This window comes from Macaca thibetana, chromosome 10, assembly GCF_024542745.1.
Source record: "Macaca thibetana thibetana isolate TM-01 chromosome 10, ASM2454274v1, whole genome shotgun sequence".
Taxonomy (NCBI): domain Eukaryota; kingdom Metazoa; phylum Chordata; class Mammalia; order Primates; family Cercopithecidae; genus Macaca; species Macaca thibetana.
The window spans coordinates 29,118,361-29,144,473 of NC_065587.1; the positions used below are offsets into that span (position 1 = coordinate 29,118,361).

A 26,113-nucleotide genomic window follows, 5' to 3' on the forward strand; every position below is an offset into this window, starting at 1 on the left:
CTGGAAGTGCCAAAGATAGAGGGCTCAGCTTCCCAGGACGCTGCTGGACAGAGAGGAATGAGAGCCTCAGAATGGCAGGAGGCTCAGGCAGCCATCCTGGGTGAAGGACTTGGGCCCTGGGGGCCCCGTCCCCTCACACTGTTCCCCCTTCTAGAGCACTTTGACCTCGGGACATCTCTCAGGGAATCCCAGCCCTATGGGAGCTGCCCAGGCTGACACCAGGGCCCAGGCGCCTCCAGCTGTGTTTCCCTGGTGAGGCCATCGCTGTGCCTGGGCTCCTGTCAGTGTCCTGGGTGAGGCTGTGTGAGTCTGACCCTCAGAACATGAACACTGCAGCCCCAGGTGATAGGAGGGACTGGACCAAACTTCCTGATCCTGAACACCTCTTGACCTCCCAAAGGCTGGCCTCCCTCATAGGCTCCTCCTGGCAGCCCCAGCCTCTCTTCTGACTGCAGCTCTGCTGCCCTCTGCTGGTGGAGAAGATAGAGCCCAGGCACTTCCCTTCTCCAGGTGACCCCAGAGCACCTGTCTGGGAGGGTGGGGACAAGAGGGTCCAGGCTCCATCCGTGCCACACGTGAACCACTCTGGCCTTCATGGTTCAGCACAGATAGGTGGCATATATAGTTGCAGGAGGGTGGGGCAGGTGCAGTTCTTGTAACTGAGTCTCAGGTTGAAATGCTTTTCTCTGTTTCATGGTTTTTGATCACAGAATGGAGAGTGCAGGATGAACTGTAGCTCTTCTGTGAAAAACATAGCTCTGGAGAAATGCAGTCATACCCTACGTGTACTCCTGCTTCCCAAGTATTCTGAAAACAAGATCGATTCCGTCACCCCAATAAGCACAGCTGCACTGTAATTGGAAATACCGGATTTCTGCCACTAAACCTCAGTTGTGTACTTAAACCATCATCACGGTCATTTATAATTTTTCTATTACCATTATTTTCATTTCCTAACACACTGATCCATGTTTCTGGTGGGAAGCACTAGCCTTTTTTGTTTTAATGAAATTTACGACTTCCTGGACAATGTCGAATTGCAGCTGTGAAAGCAGGAGTCCTTGTTTGCTTCTGATCTTAATGTGGAGGCGTTCACTCTTTCACCATTTACTGTGAGGTTTACTGTGGATTTTGATAAAGGCCCTTCTTTAATCAGTTAGTGCAGTGTTCCTTCTATTCCCAGTTTGCTAAGTGTTTTTGTCTTGAAAGTGTGATGAATTTTGTAAAATGCTTTTTCTACATCTTCTGAGATGATCATATGCTTTTTCCTGTCACTCTATTGATATTGTTTATTACATTGATTCATTTGCTTATGTGGAACCATCCTTGCAATTCTGGGATAAATCTCACTTTTTCATTCCATGTGTTCTCTTTAATGTGTGGTTAGACTTGGTTTTCTCTTATTTCATTTAGGATTTTTACATGCTTATTCTTCAGGAGTATTAGCCAATAGTTTTCTATATTATAGTATCCTTGTCTTTGCTATCAGGCTAATGTTGGCCTCTAGAATGTGCTAGGAAGTGTTCCCTCCTTATCTATTTTTGGAAGAGATTGAGTATGATTGGTATTACTTCCTTCTTAAATCTCTAGTAGAATTACCAGTAAGGATATCTGGCCCTGGGCTTTTGTTTTTAGAGAAATTGTCAATTGCTGACTTAATCTATTTCTTGTGTTGATTTTTTATTTCTTCTTCAGTTAGATTGGTAATTTGTGTTTTTCTATGAATTTGTCAATTTCTCCTAGATTTGACATACAATTGCTTATGGTGTTCTCTTATAATCATTTTAATTCCCATAATGTTGGTTGTATTATCCCAAATTTCTGATTTTTGTTATTTGTATCTTCTCTCTCATGGTTTTAGTTGGATTGCCTAACAGCTTGTTAATTTTCTTCTTCTTGTCCAAGTAGGAACTTTTTATGCCATTTATATTCTTTACAGCTTTTTTTTCTCGTCTATTTCTTTAATCTCTGGTCTAATGATTCTTATTTCTTTCCTTTTGGACTTTGGTTTAAGTTTTCTTTTCTCTTTCTTGTTCCATGATTCGTAAAGTTGGGTTGTTGACTAGAGAGAAGAGGAAAAGGGAGCATTGTTTCATCTAAAATGAAGGCACACTGAGAATGAACATAAGCCTTGCTATTTCCCCCATTTATTGCATTTACTTCATTCTTTGTCATACTTATCCACACCTGTATTCCCCTCATCGAACCTAAATTTAAAGTCCTCAGATTCAACCATTTCTGAGTTTTCATTTCCTTGTGAGAGCTCCCATGCCAAGTAAAAATTATATTTAATAAATGTTATGAGTTTCTCTTTTTAATCTGTCTTGTGTGATAGGGACCACTGGCCAATAAAACTAAGTTGAGCAGAAGGAAATATTGTTCCTCTCCTACCCAAACTTCATTTCATGGTGGTTTTAGATGACTCCCTATATGAATTTGTTGTGGAAAGTCAGGGACCCCTAATGGAGGGACCGGCTGGAGCCGTGGCAGAGGAAACATAAATTGTGAAGATTTCATGGACATTTATCACTTCCCTAATAATACTCTTATAATTTCTTAGGCCTGTCTTTAATTTCTTAATCCTGTATCTTCATAAGCTGAGGATGTACGTCATCTCAGGTCCACTGTGATGATTGCATTAACTGTACAAATTGATTGTAAAACATGTGTTTGAATTGAACAATGTGAAATCAGTGTACCTTGAAAAGGAACAGAATAACAACAATTTTAGGGAATAAGAGAACACAACCATAAGGTCAGGCAAAAAAAGCCATATTTTTCTTCTTGCAGAGAGCCTATAAACAGACAGGCAAATAGGAGAGATATCTCTAAATGCGTTTCCTAGCAAGGAATATAATAAGACCCTAGGAAAAGAGTTGCATTCCTGGGGGAGGTCTATAAATGACCGCTCTGGGAGTGTCTGTCCTATGTGGTTGAGATAAAGACTGAGAGATGCCCTGGTCTCCTGCAGTACCCTCAGGCTTACTAGGATTGGAAAACCCCAGCCCTGATAAATTTGAGGTCAGACCGCTTCTCTGCTTTCGAACCCTGTTTTCTGTTAAGATGTTTATCAAGACAATATGTGCACTGCTGAACATAGACCCTTATCAGGAGTTTCTGATTTTGCCCTGGTCCTGTTTCCTCAGAAGCATGTGATCTTTGTTCTTCTTTTTGCCCCTTGAAGCATGTGATCTTTGTGACCTACTCCCTGTTCATACACCCCCCCTCCCCTTATGAAATCCCTAATAAAAACTTGCTGGTTTTGCAGCTCAGGTGGGCATCACGGGCCTACCAATATGTGATGTCACACCCTGCATCCCAGCTGTAAAATTCCTCTCTTTGTACTCTTTCTCTTTATTTCTCAGACTGGCTGACACTTAGGAAAAATAGAAAGAATCTGTGTTGAAATATTGGGGGTGGGTTACCCCGATATGACTTCAATTTTTAAAAAACTGTTGAGAATTGTTTTATGGCCTAAAATAGCATCCATTCTGGAGAATGTTCCATGTGCACCTGAGTAGTTGTGTATTCTGCTTTTGTTTTGTGCAGTATTTTGTATATATCTATTAGGTCTAGCTGGATTATAGTGTTCAATATCTGCATTTTCTATTAATGTTTTGTTTAGATGTTCTATTCTTTTTTAAAGTGGGGTACTGAAGTCTGCAATTTATATTATACATCTCTACAGGTTTTCTTTTAAGTGTGTCTTCCTTCACATATTTTGAAGTGCTATTGCTTGGTGCATATGTGTGTATAATTATTATATCTTCTTGATTCATTGACCATTTTATCAATAGGGAATACACTTTTTTCTTGCTTGAAACCATAATTAAAGTCAATATTGCCTCATGTCACAACAGCCACACAAGTTCTTCTTTTGTTACTATTTACTCAACCTATTTGTGTCTTTAGGTCTAAATTGATTCTCTGTAAACACCATGTAGATAGATGATGGATTCTATTTTTTTTTTTTTTTTTTACTTTTAAAAATTTCGTTTTGTTATTTTGCTTCAAGTGGTGAATCTAATCCATTTATATTTAAACTAATCACTGATAATGAAGAAAGTCTGTCATTTTGCTGTTTGTTTTCTACACGTGTTTTATCTTTTTGTTGTTGTTGTTCCTAAATTACCCCAATAATTTTTTCCCATGTGTTCTATTTATTTTTTTCTGGGTCCGTTTTGATTCCTTCTTCATTTTCTTTTCTTTATATACTCAATTTAGTTTTTACTGGTTACCATTGGAGTAATAATTAACATTTTAAAATTGTTAGAATTGCTACGAATGTAGTCTCAGTAATAGCCATGAATTCTGTTCCTATCCAGCTCCATGTCCTCTCTTTCTAGACCTTGTTAATGTCACAAATAACATCTTTAAACATTTTGTGCCTATGTACATGGTTTTATAATTATAAAATTATAATATTTTTCCATATGTATCATAAATAACATAGAAAACACAGCAGCTCCATACCAACAATACAACAGCACTAGCTTTATATTTACAAGAGATCTTTAATTCTTCACATGTATTCAAATTATGTAGTGTCTTTTCTTAGACTTAAGGACTTCCTGTAGTGTTTCTTGTAGGGCAGATCTACCAGGTCTACTAAATTTTGCTTATCTGTGATTATTTTAATTTTTTATTTTAGAGGATTTGTTTGACTAAATGTAGAATTGGTAGATAATATATTTTTATAAATCACTTTATAGATTATTGTGCTGCCTTTTGGACTGTTTTGGTTTCTGATCAAAGACCAAATGTTAATCTTCATGAGAATCTACTGTTTATGATGAGTCTCTTTCTCTTGCTGCTTTCAATATTTTTCTTTTGTATTTGGTTTTTGATGGTTTGAGCATATCGTGCCTCACTGTGAGTCTCTGTCAGGTTAACCTGATTAAGGCCACTGAGCTCCTTGAAAGTATAGATTCATATCTTTCATCAATTTGGAAGTTTCTAGCCATTATTTTTACGTGTATTTTATACTTCCTTTTTTCTCTTCCGAGTCTCCCACAATGGTATATTGATATGCTTGATGATGTCCCATATAGCTCTTAGGCTCTGCTCATATTTTTTTTTTTTTTTTTTTTTTTTTGAGACGGAGTCTCGCTCTGCCGCCCAGGCTGGAGTACAGTGGCGCGATCTCAGCTCACTGCAAGCTCCGCCTCCCGGGTTCATGCCATTCTCCTGCCTCAGCCTCCCCAGTAGCTGGGACTACAGGCGCCGCCACCACGCCCGGCTAGTTTTTTGTATTTTTAGTAGAGACGGGGTTTCACCGTGTTAGCCAGGATGGTCTCGATCTCCTGACCTCGTGATCCGCCCGCCTCGGCCTCCCAAAGTGTTGGGATTACAGGCGTGAGCCACCGCGCCCGGCCGGCTCTGCTCATTTTATTTATTCTTTTAAAATTTATGCTCATTCTGTGCAATTACAACAATGTATCTTTAACTTGACCGATTATTTTTCTGCCTGCTCAAACTGCTGCTGAACTCCTCTGGTGAAATATTGGTTTTAGCTATTTAACTTCTCAGTTCTAGAAAATCTGCTTGGGTTCTTTTTTTTTTTATTTTTTGTTTTTTTTTTTTTTTTTGAGACGGAGTCTCGCACTGTCACCCGGGCTGGAGTGCAGTGGCCGGATCTCAGCTCACTGCAAGCTCCGCCTCCCGGGTTTACGCCATTCTCCTGCCTCAGCCTCCCGAGTAGCTGAGATTACAGGCGCCCACCAACTCACCTGGCTAGTTTTTTGTATTTTTTAGTAGAGACGGGGTTTCACCGTGTTAGCCAGGATGGTCTCGATCTCCTGACCTCGTGATCCACCCGTCTCGGCCTCCCAAAGTTCTTTTTTATAACTTCTTTTTCTTTATTGATATTTCTCACTTGTTCTGACATCATTCTTCCGATTTTCTTTAGTCGTACTCCCATGGTTTTCTTGAGTGTTTGAACACATGTAAATGGTTATTTGAAGTATTTGTGTCATTTGTGCAGTGCCTCTCCTTCCTTGGGAATATATTCAGTTCATTAAAATTTTTTCCTGTGAATGGGTCATGCTTCCTTTTAACTTCATCTGTTTTGGAAGTTTTTGTTGAGATCTGTGTATTTTGAATGTGTGATGTTGTAACTCTCAAAATCAGATTGTCTCCCTGCTCCTCCTGGGCTGATGTTGCTGCTGAAGGATGGAGTTATTCATTTGTGTAGTGACTTTTCCAAAATAATTTTGCAAGGACTTTGTTGTCAGAGTGATCCATGAAGTTTCTGTTCAGTTACTTCTATGGCCAAAAATTACCTGGCAGAGATTTTCTTACGCCTGTTTCTTTCTTCATCAGTACTTCCCTGGATGCTACGAATGTGGGACTAGATTTCCTCATTTTATTGTGGTTAATTCTGATGGTTCTTACCCTTCAGTAGTTATTTCACAGAAAGGACCATTTCCTGGAATTTCCTACTCCGTCATCTTCTATAATGAGACTGTGAGAGCAGGTACTTTGTCTCTTTTGTTCACCAATGCATCCCAAGTACCAAAACAGCATCTGGGACAGTTCATTGAATTGGTTTCAATTCATATGTGTTCAGTTTGTGAGTAAACATAATGAACTGCTAACAGTTTCTGTTTGTTTCCCATGAGGTTGGCCTTGTGGTAGCAATGTTATACATATGCAGTCACTTGCTTTTCATTTTCTTGCTTTATTCAACATACATTTTCTCAAATTTTCTGGACATATTGGCCCCAATTTTTTTCTTATTTTTAAACTTTTTTAAAATTTTAAAATATTTTTTTGAGATGGACTCTCACTCTGTCGCCCAGGCTGGAGTGCAGTGGCACAATCTCGGCTCACTGCAAGCTCCACCTCCTGGGGTCACGCCATTCTCCTGCCTCAGCCTCCCGAGTAGCTGGGACTACAGGTGCCCATCACCGTGCCTGGCTAATTTTTTTTGTGTGTTTTTAGTAGAGACATGGTTTCACTGTGTTAGCCAGGATGGTCTTGATCTCCTGACGTCGTGATCTACCTGCCTCGGCCTCCCAAAGTGCTGGGATTACAGGCAAGAGCCACCGCACCCGGCCTCCAAATTTGTTTTTTAAAAAATCTTTATTTACATATACCTCACCAGTGGAGGCACCTCACATGATCATTCAGTGCTCCCATGACATCACCAACTGAGGCTTGAACTCTGCCTTTTCTTCCTAGATTAGTCTTGGGAAATTATAAAAGGCCTTTTGTCAGAAGAATAAAGTATTTAGACCCATGATTTGAAAATTTCCTCTCTCAAAGAATCAATCAGAAATTCTAAAATTAGTGTCAACTCATTCCAGTAGCACCCTGACAGTGATCTACAAAACAACTATACAGAAATTCAATAAAGATACAGACTTGATGGTTAGCCAATTTATCCTTTTTTTTTTTTTTTTTTTTTTTTTTTGAGAGAAGTCTCACCCTTATCCCCAGGTTTGAGTGCAATGGCTTTATGTTAGTTCACTGCAACCTCTGCCTCCTGGATTCAAATGATTCTCCTGCATCTGCCTCCCAAGTAGCTGGGATTAAGGCACCTGCCACCACACCTGGCTAATTTTTGTATATTTTTAGTAGAGTTGGGGTTTCACCATGTTGGCCAGGCTGGTCTCGAACTCCTGACCTCAGGTTATCCGCCTGCCTCGGCCTCCCAAATAGCCAATTTATCCTAATTAAATTTGTAGAAAACTACACCCGCAGTGGCAGAATACCCATTACACTTTCAAATATGAGAGCAGAATATCCATTATGCTTTTAAATACATTTGGCACATTTTAAAATGATTTTAAAATAATCTATGTTCTAACTTACAAATCAAATCTTAGTGAATTTTAATGGATAAATATCATAGAAGGTATTATTTAATGCAGAAATAACTAATTAAATTGGACCTAATACCCGATGAACTATGGGAAATCTTCAATTATTTGAACAGGAAAGAACAGACAACTAAGTAATCCGTGAGCCAAAGTAAAAACACAACATAAATTAGAAGATACTGAACCTTTAAAACACAAAAAGACAACATATCAAAAGTTAAGAAATGCAGCTAAATCAGTGCTTTGAAAGAAATCTTTTGTATTTAATGCTTAATGTTGGAAAGAAGATCTAAAATGAATTCTCTAAGCTTGTACCTCATAAATTCAAGCAAAAGGTGAGCATTTAAATTCAAAATAAAAAAGAAAAGATAAACAAAAGCAATAGACAACCTCTAGAAAACAAAACTTGGCTCTTCAAAAAGATAAATACAATCTATTGACCTTACTTTTAAGTAGACTAACCAGGAAAACATAAAAGAAGACACAAAGTACTAAAACCGTGATAAAAGAGTGCCATGACTACCAACCTTACAAAAGTTAAAATGGTTAGAGAAATTATTACAAGCAATTAATGCCAAAAGTATAAATAACTTCAGTGGAAAAATTCCTTAAAAGACATAAATGATCAAAACTGACTCAGGAAGAAATGGAAAATCCAAATAGATCTATGGTACTTGAAGGTATTGAATTGGCAATTAAAAATCTTCCTGCTAAGAAAAGCTCACCCAGTTTTAAATGGTAAATTTCTATCAAATTTTTAATTAAGAAATGATAGCAATCCTACAAGAACTTCTTCAGGTTATACAGCAGGGGAAACATTTTTCTACTTACTCTTTGAGGCCTGCATTACTCCAATACCAAAGCCAAAGTCATGACAAGAAAAGAAAGTTACAGACCTATGTCCACCATGAACATGGACAAAAACTCATCAATAATGTATCAATCAACATTCTGATGCAGAAGCTGCCCCATGCAAGTGGGGCCCTTGTGGTTTCAATTCCCTCATTCTGTTTTCACCTACCTCTTGAGGGTAACCCTCAGTAACCTTATTTAACATTTGTGTGCCCTGTTTTCCTGCAACTCTGGTACTGGGATCTAGGCATTAGAGGCTGAAGAGAGGTGAGAGTGTTGGTGGAGGTGAGGAATATGTCTTAACTACGTGTTAATCCCTGTGAATTCTTTTTGTACTGCTTTGTGGAGCAAACCAGGGGTTGGGAAGATTGTCCCTGATTTGTATTTGGCTTTTTGTGGCTTTAAAATTTCTAGTAGGTTTATTCTAGGTAGCATATATAGTTGAGTCTTGCTGTTAATTTCAATTTGACAATATTTTAGTTGTGGTATTTAGGCCATTTACAATTAATGTGATTAGTAATATAATCCTACTGAAATATACCTTCTTGCTCATTTTTAATTCATCCCATATGTTCATTATTTTTCCCTTCTATTGTTTCCTTTTCTGATTTATTTTTAGAATTATTTTTAAAATTTTCTTTCTGGCTTAAGTGATGGTTAATTTTAAGTGTCAGATAGGCTAGGATATGGGCCAGGTTGATTTTGTCAAATACCAGTATAGGAGTTGACATGAAGATAATTTTCAGATGTGATGAACATTTTAATTAGTTGACCTTGTATAAACAGGTTGCTCTGCACAGGGTGGGTGGGACTCATTAGTGAGTTGAAGGTGTTTAGAACAAATACGGAGGGTTCCTGATGTGCTGGCTTGCTAAATTTGCATGCATGACTGCAACATTAACTCTTACTTGAATTTTCAGACTTCAGCATGCCCAACAGATTTCATCCTTGTCGGCCACTACAGTCATATGATCCACTTCCTCAAAATACATTTTTTTCACTCTTTCTGTCTCTCAGTACATACACACACACACACACAGACACACACACATGCATATCTGATTGATATTGTTTCTATGGAGAATCCTAATATAGGTTACTACTAGTCATAATTCTTTTTTGTTAAAAGGGTTTATTTTAATAATTACTTTAGGGTTAATGGTACATATATAACTTATCAAAATCTGTCTTCAAGTGTGATTAGATATTCATACAGAGTATATGACCATTATAACATGTTCTTCACTCCTCTCTGTTTTTGTGCTGTTTGTCATATAATTTAATTTTGCTTTCATGATAAGTCACAGTGATTTTTTACTACTTTTTCTTTGAACAGTTAATTATCTTTCATAGACGTTAACATAATACAGGGGTTTCTATAGGTATCTATGTCATTGCCCTATCTGATGTTTTCATTTCTTTGTGTAAATTCACTTTTCCATTGGGTATGATTTTCCTTCTGTCTATGGATCTCCGTTACAATTTCTAATGGCAAAAGTGATAGTGATCAATTTTGTAAGTTTTTATGTGTCTGAAAACATTTTATTTACCCTCTGCTCTTGAATGTTATTTCTGTTAGATAAATAACAGAAGGTTCACAAGTTTTTCCTTTCAGCGTTTTTGAAATATTGTTCCGCTGTGCCTTGCATTATTTCTGATGAGAGATGTGCTCTTAGAATTAAACTCTTAAGTGGCTATTCATTACTAGATTTTACAATTTGATTATGATGTGTTTTGGAGTCATTTTCTTCATGTTTCCTGTGCTTGAGTTTTGTTGAGCTTCTTGGATATACCAATTTTTGATTTTCACCAAATGTGGAACATATTTGGCCATTATTTATTCAAATATATTTTCTTCTGACCCTCCACCACATCTTTTCTATTCCATGGATGCCAATTATACATACTTCAGGTTGTTGTATTTAAGTATTTCTTCACATCAGGTGGGGTGGCTTATGCTTGTAATCCCAACACTTTGGGGGGCTGAGTCGGCAGGATTGCTCAAGCCCAGGAGTTTGTGACCAGCCTGGGCAACATAGAGAGAACCCTATCTCTACAAAAAATGCAAAGAATTAACCAGGCATGTGATGTGTGCCTGTAGTCCTAGAAACTTGGGAGGCTTAGCTGGGAGGATCTCTTGGGCCTGGGAAGTCAAGGCTGCAGTGAGCTGTAATTGCACTATGGCACTCCAGCCTGAACCACAGAGTGAGAACCTATATTAGAGACAGGAACTTGCTTCGTGGCCCAGGTTAGAGTGCAGTGGCATGATCGTACCTCACTTGCTGCCATCTTGAATTTCTGGGCTCAAGCAATCTTCCTGCCTCAGGCTCCTAAGTAGGTAGGACTACAACTGCAGGCTATGATGCCTAGTTAATTTTCTTAAAAAAATTTGTAGAGATTAAGTCTCATTATGTTGGCTAGTCTGGTCTTGAACTTCTGGTCTCAAAGGATTCTCCCTCCGAGACCTCCCAAAATGCTGGGATTTCAGGTGTGAGCTCCCACTCCCAGCCAACCTCAGGCTGTTTGAAGTTGTCCTATAACTCACTCTTCATTTTCTCTATAAATATCCTATAACACTCTCTTCATTTTCATCATTAGTTTTTCTTTATGTGCTGCATTTTGAGTATTTTCTAGTGCTACATTATTGAGTTTGCTAATCTTTTGTTTTGCATCATCTAATCTGTTGTCAATCACGTTCAATATGTTTTTTAATGTCTCAGATACTGTAATTATTAGCAGTACAAGGTCAATTATCCCTTTTTTGGTACTCTGTGCTTCCATTTAATATGTTCAATCATTCCTCTACTTCTTGAAAAACTGGAGTATAATTCTAATCCCATTTCTATTGCAAAGACTTCAATTATACATACGTTAGGCTGTTGAAGTTGCCCTACAACTCACTGATGTTCTGTTCATTTTCATCATTATTTTTTCCTTATCTTTATATATTTTGTTAATCTTTTCTTTTGCAGCATCTAACTTGTCAGTCTTACCCAGTATATTTTTTAAATCTTAGATATTGTGGTTTTCATCTCTGCAATTCCAATTTTTCCTTTTTTTTGGAAAAACGTGACCATGTTTTGAGTTAACATGTTCAGTTATTCCTCTACTTCCTGAAAAAAATGAATAAACTTATAATAATTGTCTGTATATCAACTCTTGACCCACCCTCTGCACAGCCTGTCTGGAGGTTCAAGGGAAGGGCAGCCTGGGGATCTTAGATCTAGGTAAACTGGGCCATACCTGCTCATAGGTTTGTCCACAGTCCTTCTGGGGCTGGAGAAAGAAGGTGACACAGATCGGGAAGGAGTTTCTCACTTTCCCATCTGCCTGTGTCACCGTGGGATAACTACCACTGAGGTCTACCAACCAGCAGTAATAGCCACATCTTCAACCTGAGCCCCAGTGATGGTCACTGCAGCCATTGCCCGTGAGCTGGATACAGGGAACTGCTCAGGGATCCCTGAGGGCTGGTTGATTTTATCATGGATAACCAGCATGGGAGCCTGGCCTGGCTTCTGCTGGTACAAATGAATAAGAATCTTCTGTGCTGTCTCTCTGACGGGTCATCCTGGCCATCCGTTTCAAGGTCACAGACACTGCAGGTAACTTAGTTAGCTCAGAGGAGGTCACAGAAACTACAAAAGAAGACAGAAGAGGTGAGTCTGAGGATGAAGGTCTCATTCCCAGAGCATCACTCCCTGTGCTGAGCTGAAGGTCAGGGCCAGGCTGACTTTGGTCTCATTGGGGGCTGAGCCCTGGGAGACACCACCTGTGTAGAGAGTGAGAATGGTGAGCAGGGCAGGGGTCCAGGCCATGGTGGAGATGCCCCAGAGCTCTGCCTCTGGACCCACTGCTGGGTAGAGGCCACCAGGCATCTCATCACAGGAAGTGGAACCTCATCATGTAAATCTACTTCCTTCCCTGTTTTGCCTTTTTGGGTGGCTCCCTGGTGAGCAGCAGATGCAAATTTCTTCTCCATTTTCCAGAGCATTTCTCTGAGCTCTTGTCTGCAGAAGGGCCAGGTGGGAGTCATGAGTGGAGAGTACATTTTACCCAAGAGAAGGGGCCTCAAAAGAAGCACCAGTCATGCCCTTTGCACTTGAGCATTATTAGGGGACTTGGTGTCATTAGGGCCCTAAATGAAGACTAACAGTGCCCCCTGCGGGACACAGAATAAGTGTGTTACAAGCATGACCTCAAGAACACTTTTATAATAGGAATAGGAGGATGAGTCCTATTCTTAAGATCCAGTCTTCTTTTGGGAATCAATATTAGAAGGTTAAACATTTTTCTTCAAGTTCCCAGGCAGTACTGAGCGGAGTTACGATTCCACCCAGGGGACGCACCTCAGAGCCTGATCTTCCAGCTCCTCCCTGTCCTGCCTCCTGCACCCTGCTCCATCTCCTCCTCCCTCATCCCTGGCCTCTGGGGTCCCTCTTGTTTTCATTTGCTAGAGCTGCCATGATAAGATGCCAAAGAGCTGGTGGCCTAAACAACAGACACTTAATTTTCTCAGTGCTGAAGCTGAAAAGTCCAGGGTGAAAGTGTTGGTGGGTTTGGTTTCCCCTGAGGCCTCTCTCCTTGGCTTGCAGGTGGCTGCCTCCTTGCTGTGTCCTCACGCTCATCTCTGGTGTCTCACTTCTGTGTGTGCTCATCTCTGGTGTCTCACTTGTGTGCAAATTTTCTTTTCTTAGGAGGACACCAGTCAGATTGGATTGGAATTCACCCTCATGGCCTCATTTTCACTTAATTGCCTCTAAAAACTCTCTCTCCAAATTCAGTCACACACTGTGTATTAGCACTTTATTGCATGAATTTTAAGGGACAGGATTCAGCCAATAACCCCCCACCCCATGAACTCCAAAACTTATTTCTTTCTCACTTGTAAAATACATTCACCCCATCCCAACAGCCCAAACTAACTGAATCCTTAACTAACTCACAACCAATCTAAGACTTAACTCTCATTTATATACCATCAAAATCAAGTGTGGGTGAGACTACAGTTGTGATTCATCCTGAGGGTTTAAAGGATAGCAGCTTTTGGAGGTTCTACCTCCTCACTCCTGTTACCTTCTGTGAGTCCAGAGAAGTAAACTGCTTTATTAAGATTAAAAGAGATGAGTGAGTCAGCATCAGCAATGTTTGTGAGCAAGATGTGGAGGAAGTCACATCTGTGCATTCTTGAAATAATTTAGAGCAATATCAAATAATTCAAATGCCTATAAAATTGAATTAAATAATGAGTAGCCATGGGATATCTCTGGCAGTGTTTGGAAAAGAGCCATAGTTGATACAGAAAATAAAACAAAAAATATCAAAAATTGAGTTGTTTTTAGAACACAATATGTCTGAGTTAACTAAGATAAATCATAGACAAAAATGGTATAGCCCAGAGAAAAAAATTAATCTATTGTAAGCATATTAAATTACTAAATCCAATTTTATCTTTGAGCATGAACATATTGATGTGTTAATAATGAAACTTCTCAATATTGATACAAAAGTGCAATTGTTTCCTCCTTAATGTTCTAGTGTCTTTGTGGGATAATGATACTCGTCACAGTGGGAAAAAAGGATGTTTCATGAAATGTTTCCTTATACCTAAGAAAAAGGGAAAAAAATCTACTTTTACAGAAAATGATGATTTGTAGAATAACACATTTCTGCTATCAAGGTTCCTTTCCTGACAACTTGTTTTGGGGTCATTACAGCTTAAAATCTCAAACTCTTTTTTATTCCATTGTTACATTCTGAGTTTTATAGTGTTTATGCTTTATATAAAATTGCAATATGATGAAAACTTAAACCTTATTCACTTAAAATCCCCAGAACTTCAATAATCTTGCATGTTTTTGGTTTCAGGTACACAACTGATTTTAAGACCTTTTTCTCGAGCCTGCCCTGAATTATTCCATATATAGTGCAAGCTTCCTTGCCCGTTTGTCCTTCCGTCTCCGTCTGATTTTCCATCTAGTGCAAGTCTGTTCCTGTTATGCTAAAACTATCATATGACTCAGAGCAAACAGATGAAGATAAAAGTTATGAGACTGTGACACAGGGCTGTCTTGGGTAGATTCAAGATCCAATCAAATAGATAGATACACGTATGTTCTCATCCAAAGAAACACCCCCGGCCACTGTAGGAGGTGAAATCACCAAGAGATCTCCATGTAGAACTTATGCTGGTGGAATTATCAAACTTCACCTACCCCTACAAACCAGGAACAATGAAGCTACATCCAGTGGGCCTTTCCTGACCTGCCGCCTGTTTTTAATGGCTGTGTTTAAGTGATGTGAGGGGAGGGGGATTCTGAGAGAACACTGAGCCTGCCACTCAAAATCTCCTCAGAGGAGGAAGTGGTCACTCAGAGGTGCTAGAGCTGAGAGTCAGGGAATCAGACAGCTCCTTTTCTACTGTCAACTGTCCCAGAAAAGAAACCACAGCCCAAGACTTTTTGGGGAAGGAAATGAGTTGTGGAACCACTTGCACCAGTTGAGGCAGCATCTTCAGAACAAAAAGGGAACCTGAGAGCCCAGGGCAGGTTTTGGTCTCAGTTCCCCATGAACTTGGACCACTGTGGAAAGTGCTACTGCTTGCGTATGAGCTGCAGTAATAATCAGCCTCGTCCTCAGCCTGGAGCCCAGAGATGGTCAGGGAGGCCATGTTGCCAGACTTGGAACCAGAGAAGCGATCAGAGACCCCTGAGGGCCGCTTACTGACCTCATAAATCATGAGTTTGGGGGCTTTGCCTGGGTGCTGTTGGTACCAGGAGACACGGTTATTTCATAGAACAGATGGTTGTGTACCTGCAAATGTCACTCTTGAGTCCAGGAGACCAACAAAAACTGAAGTATCCTTTTGGCCCAGGTGAAAAGCAGGAGACCAAGAATCAGCCCAGAGGCCCCTGAAGCCCCTTTAGGTGTCACCTTGAGTGAGGAGGGTTTGTGGTTCCACGGATGAGGTTATCCCCTCCATGTTGTGCAGGCTGGTCTTGAACGCCTGGGCTCAAGCTATCTGCCCACCTTGGTGTTTTGAAGTGCTGGGATTATAGCTGTGAACCACCATCTGTGACCACTAAGACTAAAATCGTTTTCCTCTGGGCATTTAAGAAAAAGTTTACTGGATTCTGTAAAATAAAGACCACTGAAATATTTGAGAAAATGCTAAACCCAAAACAGAAGAAGAAAAATCAAAAATAAAACAATAGCATAACATTTTTCAATCTGATGGGTTGGCCAAAATGTAAAGTTTCAACAGTGTACGCTGATCAAATATTTATGGCTGACATTATAAATTGGTGGGACCCCGCTGGAGAGGACTTCCTGCACCAGGTCACTCCACAGTCCCTATAACCTGAAGGGGTGCAGACCAGCACTGTTCATTCACAATATGATATGAGCCTCATGGGAATCCCACTGTCTAGTTACCACGTTAGACATACAACGAGAAGAAGTAAATGAATTTAAATAATATATTTCATTTACTTAGTATATCAAAAAGAGTATCATTTTCATATGTAATCTAAGTACAATTATTTATGAGACATTTTCTATACCTTGCATGGCTACTGTTATTATGTTTTGAAGAATCTGTGGAGATTGTGTGGTTGATGGAGATGTGAATGGGTTTCCTGTTGACAAGCGTGGGCTGTGGTGGCTTTTTAAGTGTCAACTTTGATAGCCTGAAGGAGGGGTGGAAAGAATGATTTTTTGCCCAGGGTGTGGAGGGTGGAGGTTGGCAGTGTCCATCCTGCAGCTCACCCTGTGGGCGCATCTGTGGTCCCTGCATGGGGTGAGGCTGCTCCTCATGCCCCGGGTTTCTGGGCGGGGAGATCTGACTCCAATTGTCCCTCAGAAGACAGACCACCTGGCAAGTCAGGCTCCCTTTTCATTCCATACAAATGCAAGAAACACTCAGATCTCCCTGGGCATGTGGATACTCACAACGCTAATTTAGGATGCTTTCCAGTGTACTGTGGCCTACTGGGTTTCCCGCATAGCCCATATTGGGGATGGCTGGTGATCTTAATTTGGGTTCCCTGGAAGCAGACTCTGAGATGGAGAATTGCATGCACAGAGGATGTGAAAGGAGGTGAGGGAGGCAACACCGGGCAGGAGACCCCGATCCTCATTGAGGCCTCAGTGTTTCCTACAGGGAGCTGTGGAACTGGGAGGATTTTTAGGTCCTCCTGTATTGAGGCAGAGTCTTGAGATGTTGGCCTCAGGCAGTCATGAAACCTAACCTCACTGAGGCAGGGCATAAACCTGGAGGAGTCTGTTCTCTGCCCCGGCTACCACAGGATCCTGAGCTGAGCAGTTCTGGGGACTGATCTAGGACATTTGGGGCAAGGACTGGCCTGTCACCACCTATGGAAATCCAGAGCCAACTGTGGATGTCTACCTCAGTCTGATGTTCCATACAGGCCCTATTTTCCCAAGTCACAGCTGAGTCACCAAAACGCCAGTCCATCACATCACCCTGAATGAACTTCTGATGTACTTTCTGCAGACCCTGCCTGAAGCACTGGAGGGAGGGACAGGCTGGGGGCAGAGATTGAAGAAAATTGAACCAGATCCGCTTATGGCTTTGTTCATAGTACTCCTGGAATTAGAGAAAGAGGGTGACCCAGATGGGGAAAGGGTTTGTGTCTCACTTCCTCATCTGCCTGTGTCACTGTGTGCAGTGCTGCTGTCCCACACCTGACAGTAATAATCAGCCTCATCCCCGGCTTGGGCTCCGTCAATGGTCAGGGTGGCCGTGTTCCCCGAGTTGGAGCCAGCGAATCGCTCAGGGATCCCCGAGGGCCGCTTGCTATCCTCATAGATGACCAGCACAGGGGCCTGGTCTGGCTTCTGCTGGTACCAGTACACATATTTTCTTCCAATATTGTTTCCCCCACAAGTGATCCTGGCCATCTGTCCCAGGGCTACTGACACTGAGAGTGGCTGAGTCAGCTCATAGGAGGCCACAGAGCCTGCAAGAAAAGGGGAGAGAATAGAATAGACTTGGAACTGAGGGGCTCAGCCCAAGAACGCCTTCCCACCTGCCTGGCCTGTTTCAGGAATAAAACTGTCCTCAGGGGATCATGAGCACAGAAGAACAGTATGGGGACATTTCACCCCCAGCAGCCCCTCCCCCTGCAGCAGGATCATGAGCATCCTGCATACCACAGGCAGGGCCATGCTGAGGTAACTGTCAGGCCAGGCTGGACCCAGAGCCTTGGGACTGGGCAGGTGGCTGGGACACTGAGGGCAGCACCTGTAAAGTGAGCAAGGAGGCTCAGAAGGAGAGCGGTCCAGGCCATGGCTTAGGCACCCCCGATGCTGCTTCCTGAGGCCCAGGCTGGGCAGGTTCCTCCCAGGTCTCTCTTATTCCCTTGCTGAAGAGAGCAGCCTGTGATGCAAATCAGCAGAGTCAGGGCTGCTGCTGGAGGAGATCTGTGGTTTCCAGAGAAGGGCTCAGCCCCAAAGGATGCAGAGAAGGGGAGGAGTGGCCTTGCACTCCCACCCTCTGCCTACAGTATCTCCTTTACAAACTGGTTCCACAGTCTCTGCAGATATCTCCACACCACCCTGTGCTCAACCCCCCTCCTGGGCTCACTTGGTCATGGTACAGCTCATAGGTGACTTTGGGTGTTTTTCCTATGACATATGAAGCCCCTCCTATGGGATTGTCCCTGACTGTTGCAGGAGGTGGCCATAGAGTCACAGTGGTGACAGGGAAATTATCTGGGGTCCCCAGTCCCCTCCTCCATTCCATCCTGACTCAGGAGGGAGGTGGTGAATTTTGGTCTAGGCCTCTAGATGTGTGCTGATCATAAATAATTTGTGTCAGTGAGGAGATTTTGGGTGTAGGCCTAAATCTATTTTTGAAGACACTTTCCAGAACCTAATACAAGGACCCTCTTTGTCCCCACTCTCCAGGTGACAGCACCTGCCTTGGATTGGTACAGGCCCCACCCCAGGGCACAGCTCCTCAGTGCTAGAGAAGAGGAAAATTTCTTGGTTGCCAAGTGCATACGGAGTGTTGGAAGATCCATGGGATGCTCCAAGTTTCTACATTGGCTGTGAGCTCTAGGGCAGGTCATAGATGCTGTGCCCCAGTGTCCCCAGGGTGCTGCGAGGACCAGGGACAGATAAGGAGGTCAAGAAAATGTTTGCTCCATGAGAGAATGAGAGGGGTCAGCAAACTGCAAGACTCCTGGAAGTCAATGTTTATTATGACTAAGGCGTCTTCAGTTGCTGGGGAAAACAAATCAAGGGATTAAAAACTTAATTAAGTCAACAGAAGGTTAATGAGCAACTATTTTGTGCCTCACAAGGAAATCTAGAGCTGTGACTTGGCAGCTTTCCCAGGAGAGAGATGGGAATGCCCAGGGACAGTGGAGATGGGGTGCAGCCAGGGACGGAGAAGCTGCCGTGTCTACAGGACAGGGGCTCCCAGGGCATAGGGCATGGAGGGGGACATGTGTAACCTCAGGAAGGACAGTGTGTGTGACAGGGACAGCATTTTAGCACAACTGGGTGTGTGAGGAGAGGGTGTGTGGGGAAGTCAAGTGCCTGGACCTTTGTCAGGGAAATAGGAGCATCTACAAGAGCTGAAGATAAAATTTGATTCTAGATTTTTTACATCAGTGTCAAGGATGATACTCTAGAAAAAGAAGGACCTATTTCCCTCCAGGTGTCACGTCATGGTCACTGACCCTCCCTGCATGTCAGCATCTCCTTGATGCCCAGGCCCACCCCATCCCCAGGTGGCTTTCCCAGGCGACTCTCTGCTGCCCCTCTGGTGGCTGCTCCATACTGGCTGCTGGAGGCTCAGGGACCTCCTGGGTCCAGGCATAGGAACAGAACCTGCTGCTCAGGTCCCTGATGCCTTGATCCATGGACTGCTGGCCCCAGGGGAGGAATCCCTCTTCTCTGTGTGGCCCCTGCCTGACTCAAGACCAGGTAGAAGGGGCTCAGCTTACCCATGAAAATACAAAAAATACAGAAAGAGTGAAAACAAACCCCCATCATATTGGAAAAGAGTAACCTGTAACAGGAGTGTGAGGGGAAGAGTCTGCTGTGTGGGGATCTGAGAGGACGGCGGCAACCTGAAGGGATCTGGGACCCAGACCAATCCATGTCTGATTTGATATTGTCTTGTAAGTGAGGAGCTGGGGGCAGGTGTGTGGTGCGGGTAGGTATGTGGTGCGGGCAGGTGTGCGGAGGGCAATTTCCTGGTTATGCTCAGCAATCTGGGAGGGGCTGAGCACACACACTCCCTGGTGGTCTCCAGGATGCAGCTGCTGAGGCTGGGACTGATTAGACACAAGTGGGCTCAGCCCCCTTACTTGTTCCTGCTTACCTGGAGCTGAAGCCATTTAGAGTGCTGGTTAATCTGGCTCCACACTTCCCTCCCAGTGTTCATCATGCAGCCATGGGGAAATTAAGCTTCTGTTACTTCCATTGATTCTGGGTCACCATCAATGCACCAGCACAAGCAGGTTGTTTTCTGGAAAGTTCTCTAGTAGTTTTCCTTTTGTTTCAGTTGTGCAGAGCTGACTGATGAGGCACCTGCCTTTCAGAGGCACATGCTTGCTACCAGGCTCTTACTCTAGAGGAATACAGAGCCCTTGGCATAGCTGGGGTGTCTGCTGCGCCTGTGGGTAGGTAGGTGTTTGTAGAGAACAGGTTTTCTTGAATGTCACCATGCTTCGCAGCACCTCCACACCATGGTATCACTAGGTCCTCACTGATCCTGCGATTCCTCCTGCTCTGGGCAAAACCTTCTGCTGCTAATTAACTTGCTTCCTCAGGCTGTTCCCTCAAAGTCACTTTGTGAACCTGAGTTTATTCCTCAGTTTGTTTTGAGAGTTAATAGCTATTAAAAATCTCACCTTCACCCGTGTAATGGCTGTGATTGGCAGTGAAGGGCTTCCTCTTACAGAGTGTCTGCCAAGTGCTAGTGGCTGTGTGCTGGAGATTCGGTGCTGGAAATTCCATCTGCGGAATGAACAGCACCTTCAAGTTCCAAATCCATCTATAGACACTGGCCGCATACACGTCAGTGCCTAAGGTCATCATCGGCTGCTGTCTTCCCTCCATCGACTCAGTGCCCAAAAGTCATAATGCCCGTCCCTTTGATGGTTAAAACATAAAATGGACTCACCCCTGGAACAAGGTTCTGCACGCGATGAACATGATCCAACTGTGCACCAGGAACTTGAGTTTTCCTGTGGAACTTTTTGCAAAATGCTTCATAAGCCTCGACTTCCAAGGAATGCTGTTGGATCAGAGAGAAATGGCAACCAAATGTGAACATGGGAAATTTCAGGGTCCTGAAAGGCAGGAAATTAAGCAACTATAAGAATCATTCTTGTGCGGCTGGAGAATATGATATGGTCTGCATAGAAGAGTGCTATTAATATTCTCACTTGTGATAGAGAGAGAGAAGGACGACTATGGCAGACTGTCCACAGTTACCCACCTAGGGAGAGGATCTGTATATAGATGCCCTTGTGACAGTAATCTGTTAACTTTGATGTATACACATGATTTCACCAAAAAGCAGTTGTGCTCTTAAAGAAGGAAACAAAAAGACTGAGAGATTCCGAGTGAGGAAAGAAAGCCCAGTGAACCTGGCCCTGGGGCCTGGGATGACAGATCCCTCCTGGAAGAGGGTGCCAGCCTCACCCTGTGGGACCTGCGCCTTGTGCCTGCAGCCCTGGGACATGGAGCAGAGGGGCAAGCCCTGCACTTGGAACCAAGGATTTCTTAGTGAGTGCCTCAGAAGGCAGCCCAGACTCCAAAGATAAAATCCAAGCTCTTAGGGAGCTGGAGACACACCCAGTCAGGTCAGACCTACGGGGGCAGGTGCTGGGAACTTGGAGACTGTGAATGATCAGTGTTCCCTGAAGACAGTCCCCAGGTGGGACCCAAGGTTGGGTCTGCACTTCCTCTGCAGTCTCTGTGAAATGTCAGGACAAGAAGGGCCTCGAGGCCTACAGGGGCTGGGTCTCCTGTCCTCCTCAGGCCTCAGGTGCCCCATTAGAATGTGGGGTCAACACCTTTAGGAAACCAGAGGAGATACAGCCTCCACTAAGCTGCTTCTACCCAAGAAAAAGGAATTCCAGCAGGATTGCATCCTGTGAAACAGCTCTCTCCTTCCCTGTGTGATGTGTGATTACACATGGAGCCACGTGACACTATATGGATTCCTAAAGTCCTCATGTGTACTACAAACGCATAAAAGGTCCTTGCAGCTTTTTAATGAGCTTCCACCTGTACAGGTTTTATTGAACACATGTAGGCCCTGAGAGTATGGAAAAGCTGTTCCAAATCTCCAGCCCTGCAGGGGCCAGGTTAGGACCAGAGCGGACACCTGACCCTGAGGCCTGACCTACAGCTGCTCAGAGGGCAGGTGAGAATGAGAGCCAGGCCGAGGGGGGACAGTTGTGTTGCAAGTCCCCATCTGTCTCTGTCACTGTGAGTCCCTGCCAGCTGCCCCCACTGCCACAATCTGAGGCACTGTAGTAGCTTGGTCCCTGGCCTGGGCACTGCTGATAGGGTGGCCATGTTCCCTAGTTCGTGGCCTAAAAATTAAGGAGAGGTCTCTGAGGGCTGGTTGCTGTTATACTAGAGGACCATCGTTGAGGCCTGGCTTGGCTTCTGCTTTTTCCAAAATGCGTGTTTATTCTGAGGTTATCTCCAGAGCATGTGATCGTGGTCATCTGTCCCAGGGCCACTGACACTGAGGGGAGCTGTCCCTGCATGTAGGAGGCACAGGGCTGGGCAGAGAGGAGGTTAGAGAGGGGTTGATGACAGAGACCCATTCCCAGAAGATCCCAACACCGAGGCGGTGCCTGGTCTGAACTCAGGTTTTGGGCTGGCCATTTACGGAGCAATTTATTGAGTGGTTTAATGGAAGGTCTTTCACTGTTCGTAAAATGTCTTTTAAAACATTTCTACACTATTGTCTTATAAAATTTCCACAATTGAAATAACTAATGTTTCCTGTTCTCAATAGAAAAATAGATTTCTCTTAGTGGTGCTAGAACTGAATTGGGTACCAAGATGCAGTTGACAGGATCCCAGGGTAGGCGGGGGCCAAGGAGTGCCATTTTAGTGCCTAAGACATGGTGGCTTGGTTACACTAATGCATAGCTGAGCCAACAAGGGATCAGAATAATCAGACAAGAACATGGATGTGGTCTAGGTGGTCCTAGTGTCCCTAGACCTGAGGTAGGTGAGCAATCTCCTCATTGCTATTTTTGTAAATGAGCAGAAAGCTCCATCAGAGAAAGACTGGGGAGGCTCCTGGGCCTCAGCAGGGGCTCTTCATGACTGTGGCCCCAGAACTCACCATAGGACACAAGCTGCCAATGAGCTGAGTATTATCTGACCCTCAGTCCCAGATGGCCATTTGCAGTGGCCTCCCCATCACATGGCCAGGCTGTACCTGAGACCTGATGGATCAAGGCACAAATAAGTTGCATGAAAAGGTGGCCAAATAGACATGGCCTAACTCCTGCCCCATGGCCATCCTCTCACCTTACAGCCTGGGCCTCCTGAGGGGTTCCCCAGGACCACCTGCCTAAGAGGAGGTACTCAGGCTCAGGATACAGAGGTTTCTGCAGGACAGACAGCCATCCCTGCTGTGGACAGTGCTAGTATCCCACCTGGCCTCTGGGCTTCCTGAACAGCAGTGGTGGAGGAACACTTTCCTTGAGGCAGAACTTAGAGCAGTGTACCTGGTTCATGTCATCTGCAAAGAGAGATGGGCAGAGGTTCCATGGGCTGTGATTCAGGGACTTGGAAGACGATCAAAGATGTTCAGAGACACAGGAAATACAATCAGAATATTGATCACGACTATGTCTGAGGGAGAGATGTGTGAGCAAGCAGAAAGCATGAGGATATTTATCTCCTATGTGAATATTTTGTAAAGTCTTGACATGAGAAGGAATTGATTTTGCTAAACAGGTTGGTAGGATGGGTGACTCTGCAGACACCTGGCAGTCTGCCCCAACCACTGCTGTCATTGCCCAATTGGCTCAATAACAAATGCCCCATGGTTGCAGAAAAGGAGGCTGTCCATGGGCTCATCAAAGTGGACTACCACTCACAAGAGCTGACCTGGCTGTAGCTACTGCTGAGTGACCATCTGCCAACAGCAAAGACCAACAGGAAGATCCCTATAGGATGCCAATTGATATTAATTTCATTAAAGCTGTCCCATCATGGCAGGGATAGCTTTTTGCTCTTGCCAGAATAGACACTTAGTATAGATAGGGATTTGATTTCTTTGACTGCAATGCTTCTGCCAAACTTTTTATCTCTGGATTACAGAATGCTTCACCCACCATGATGGCATTCCATAGGGGGCTTTGACCAAGGAACTCAAATCACAGCAAATAAACAGCAACCATGGGCCCATCCTCATGGCATTCAAGTGTCTTACCATCTTCACCAATATTCTGTGGCATCTGGCTTATATGAATGGCTTAGTGTCTGCTTGAAGACTTAAGTTACTGTGGCAGCAGGATGGCAAAAACATGTAGAGTTGGGCAATGTCTGAGGACGGGGCAGGCACTGTACAGCAGTGCCCAATAGGCACTATTTCTCCCACAGTCAGGATCCATGAGTCCAGGAATCAAGGACAAAATTGTCGTGGCTCCACTCAAAAATGTCCTTAGTGATCCATTAGCAAAATTTAATGTCCTGCCCCACAACCTCAGACTCTGTGAGTGTAGAGTCTTAGTTGCACTGGAGAAATGCTTCTTCCAACAGTTAAAACAACAACTGCATTGAACTGAGAGCTGAAAGTTTCCCCTGTGGCTCTGGGCTTTTCATGCCTGCATGGATGTCCCGCTATGTCTGCCTTTCCACTCATACTCTCCATTCACAACTCAAACCATGGGCAAGGAAACACAGGACAGTCTGGCCCTGCCAGGCCCAAATCCACTCCTGGCTCATTCCTGTAAAGTCTGCCCAGAGAAGTGGAGGGAAAGGCAGCTTAGGGATCTCCTAGCCAGGTGAACTCTGCCAGACCTGCTTATGGCTTGGTCCACAGCCGTCCTGGGGCTGGAGGGAGAGGATAAAATAGATGAAGAAGGGGTTTGTGTCTCACTTCCCCATCTGCCAGTGTCACTGTGCTGATTACCACTGCTGTCTGCTGAGTAACAGTAGTAGTCAGCTTCATCCTCCACCTGGGCCCCACTGATAGTCAAGGTGGCCACTGTCCCTGAGCTGGAGCCAGAGAATCTCTCAGGGATCCCAGAGGGCCGTTTGCTGTCCTCATAGATGATCAGCACAGGGGACTGGCCTGGCTTCTGCTGGAACCAATAAGCATATTTTTTTGGCAATGCATCTCCAGAGCAGGTGATCCTGGCCGTCTGTCCTGGGGACACTGACACCGAGGGTGGCTGTGTCAGCTCATAGGAGGCTGCAGAGCCTGCAAGGAAAACAGGAGAGGGGGCTTGAAGATGAAGAGCCCATTCCCAGGGGTCCCACCCTGAGGCTGTGTCTGGGCTTAGCACAGGGTTCAGGGCAGGGCCAACTTGGGGTCTATGGGGACTGAGCCTGGGTCAGGGCCTAGGAGCAGCACCTGTGCAGAAAGTGAGGAGGGGGAGTAGGAGAGGAATCCAGGCCATGGTGAGACACCCAGAGCTCTGCCTCCTGAGCCCACAGCACAGCTGGGCTCCCTAGGCTTCTCTTATTCTTTCCCAGGCCCTATGGGGCAGTAAGTGCTTGTTGTTCATGCAAATTTCTATTTTCTGGGACTCCTCATTGAAAGATGTCACTCAAACTAGCTGTGGGGGCAGCACAGGTGACTGAAGAAGAAGTTGGGTCTTTGGTCAGAAAATTATCCTCGACCTCTGAGGCCTGTGATCACAGTCACCTTCCTGGGGACTGGCCATATGACCACTGTCCCAAACCTCTCTGACCTATGGTCTGTCCTGGGCCATGCTCAGCAGGACTACGGGCCTTTTAGGAACCTGGCATGGGGCTGAGTTGGACCCTGCTGGGAGATCATTGATGATGCCTGACTCAGCAACAGGTGGACCAGAGAGCCACCATATTCCCCCTCCTTCATCTCCTCTCTGGGTCCACCACAATTGCTTAGTCCCATCCTGGTCATTTCATCTAAATAATGTACTGTGTCATCAGGATACTTGTTAATTATTTCAGTAGGAGCAGATGGGTCATTTAAGCAACCACACACCCTTGTGGTGTCATCGGGACATCTGCTCTCATTTCAGCCATGGTGCTGCTCCTTCTAGGCCATTCCCCATCCTCACATAGACCAGCCATTGCCATTCTCAGCTCTTCCATTATTTATTTATTTATTTTTTTCTATGATTATTTTATGTAAACTTGTAAAAGGCACCAGAAAATCATCGGAGTTCTCAGTCCAGTGTGGTTTTCTGGTGCTTTTTAGAAGTTTA

General features: G+C 43.9%; 2 protein-coding genes and 2 gene segments (V, D, J or C); all 4 read right to left on the reverse strand.

Moving 5' to 3' along the window:
* LOC126929708 (immunoglobulin lambda-1 light chain-like) overlaps positions 1-26,113 on the reverse strand; it is a 340,164-nt gene that overhangs the window by 191,079 nt on the left and 122,972 nt on the right.
* LOC126929706 (immunoglobulin lambda-1 light chain-like) overlaps positions 1-26,113 on the reverse strand; it is a 250,860-nt gene that overhangs the window by 177,616 nt on the left and 47,131 nt on the right. The gene's annotated exons all lie outside the window — the stretch shown is intronic.
* Positions 1-26,113, reverse strand: part of LOC126929707 (immunoglobulin lambda-1 light chain) — a 309,873-nt gene that overhangs the window by 172,031 nt on the left and 111,729 nt on the right. The window lies entirely within an intron of this gene.
* On the reverse strand, positions 17,066-18,009 carry LOC126929768 (immunoglobulin lambda variable 3-9-like). The segment is given in 2 exon segments: positions 17,066-17,656; positions 17,941-18,009. Coding segments are annotated over 2 exon segments (350 nt in total).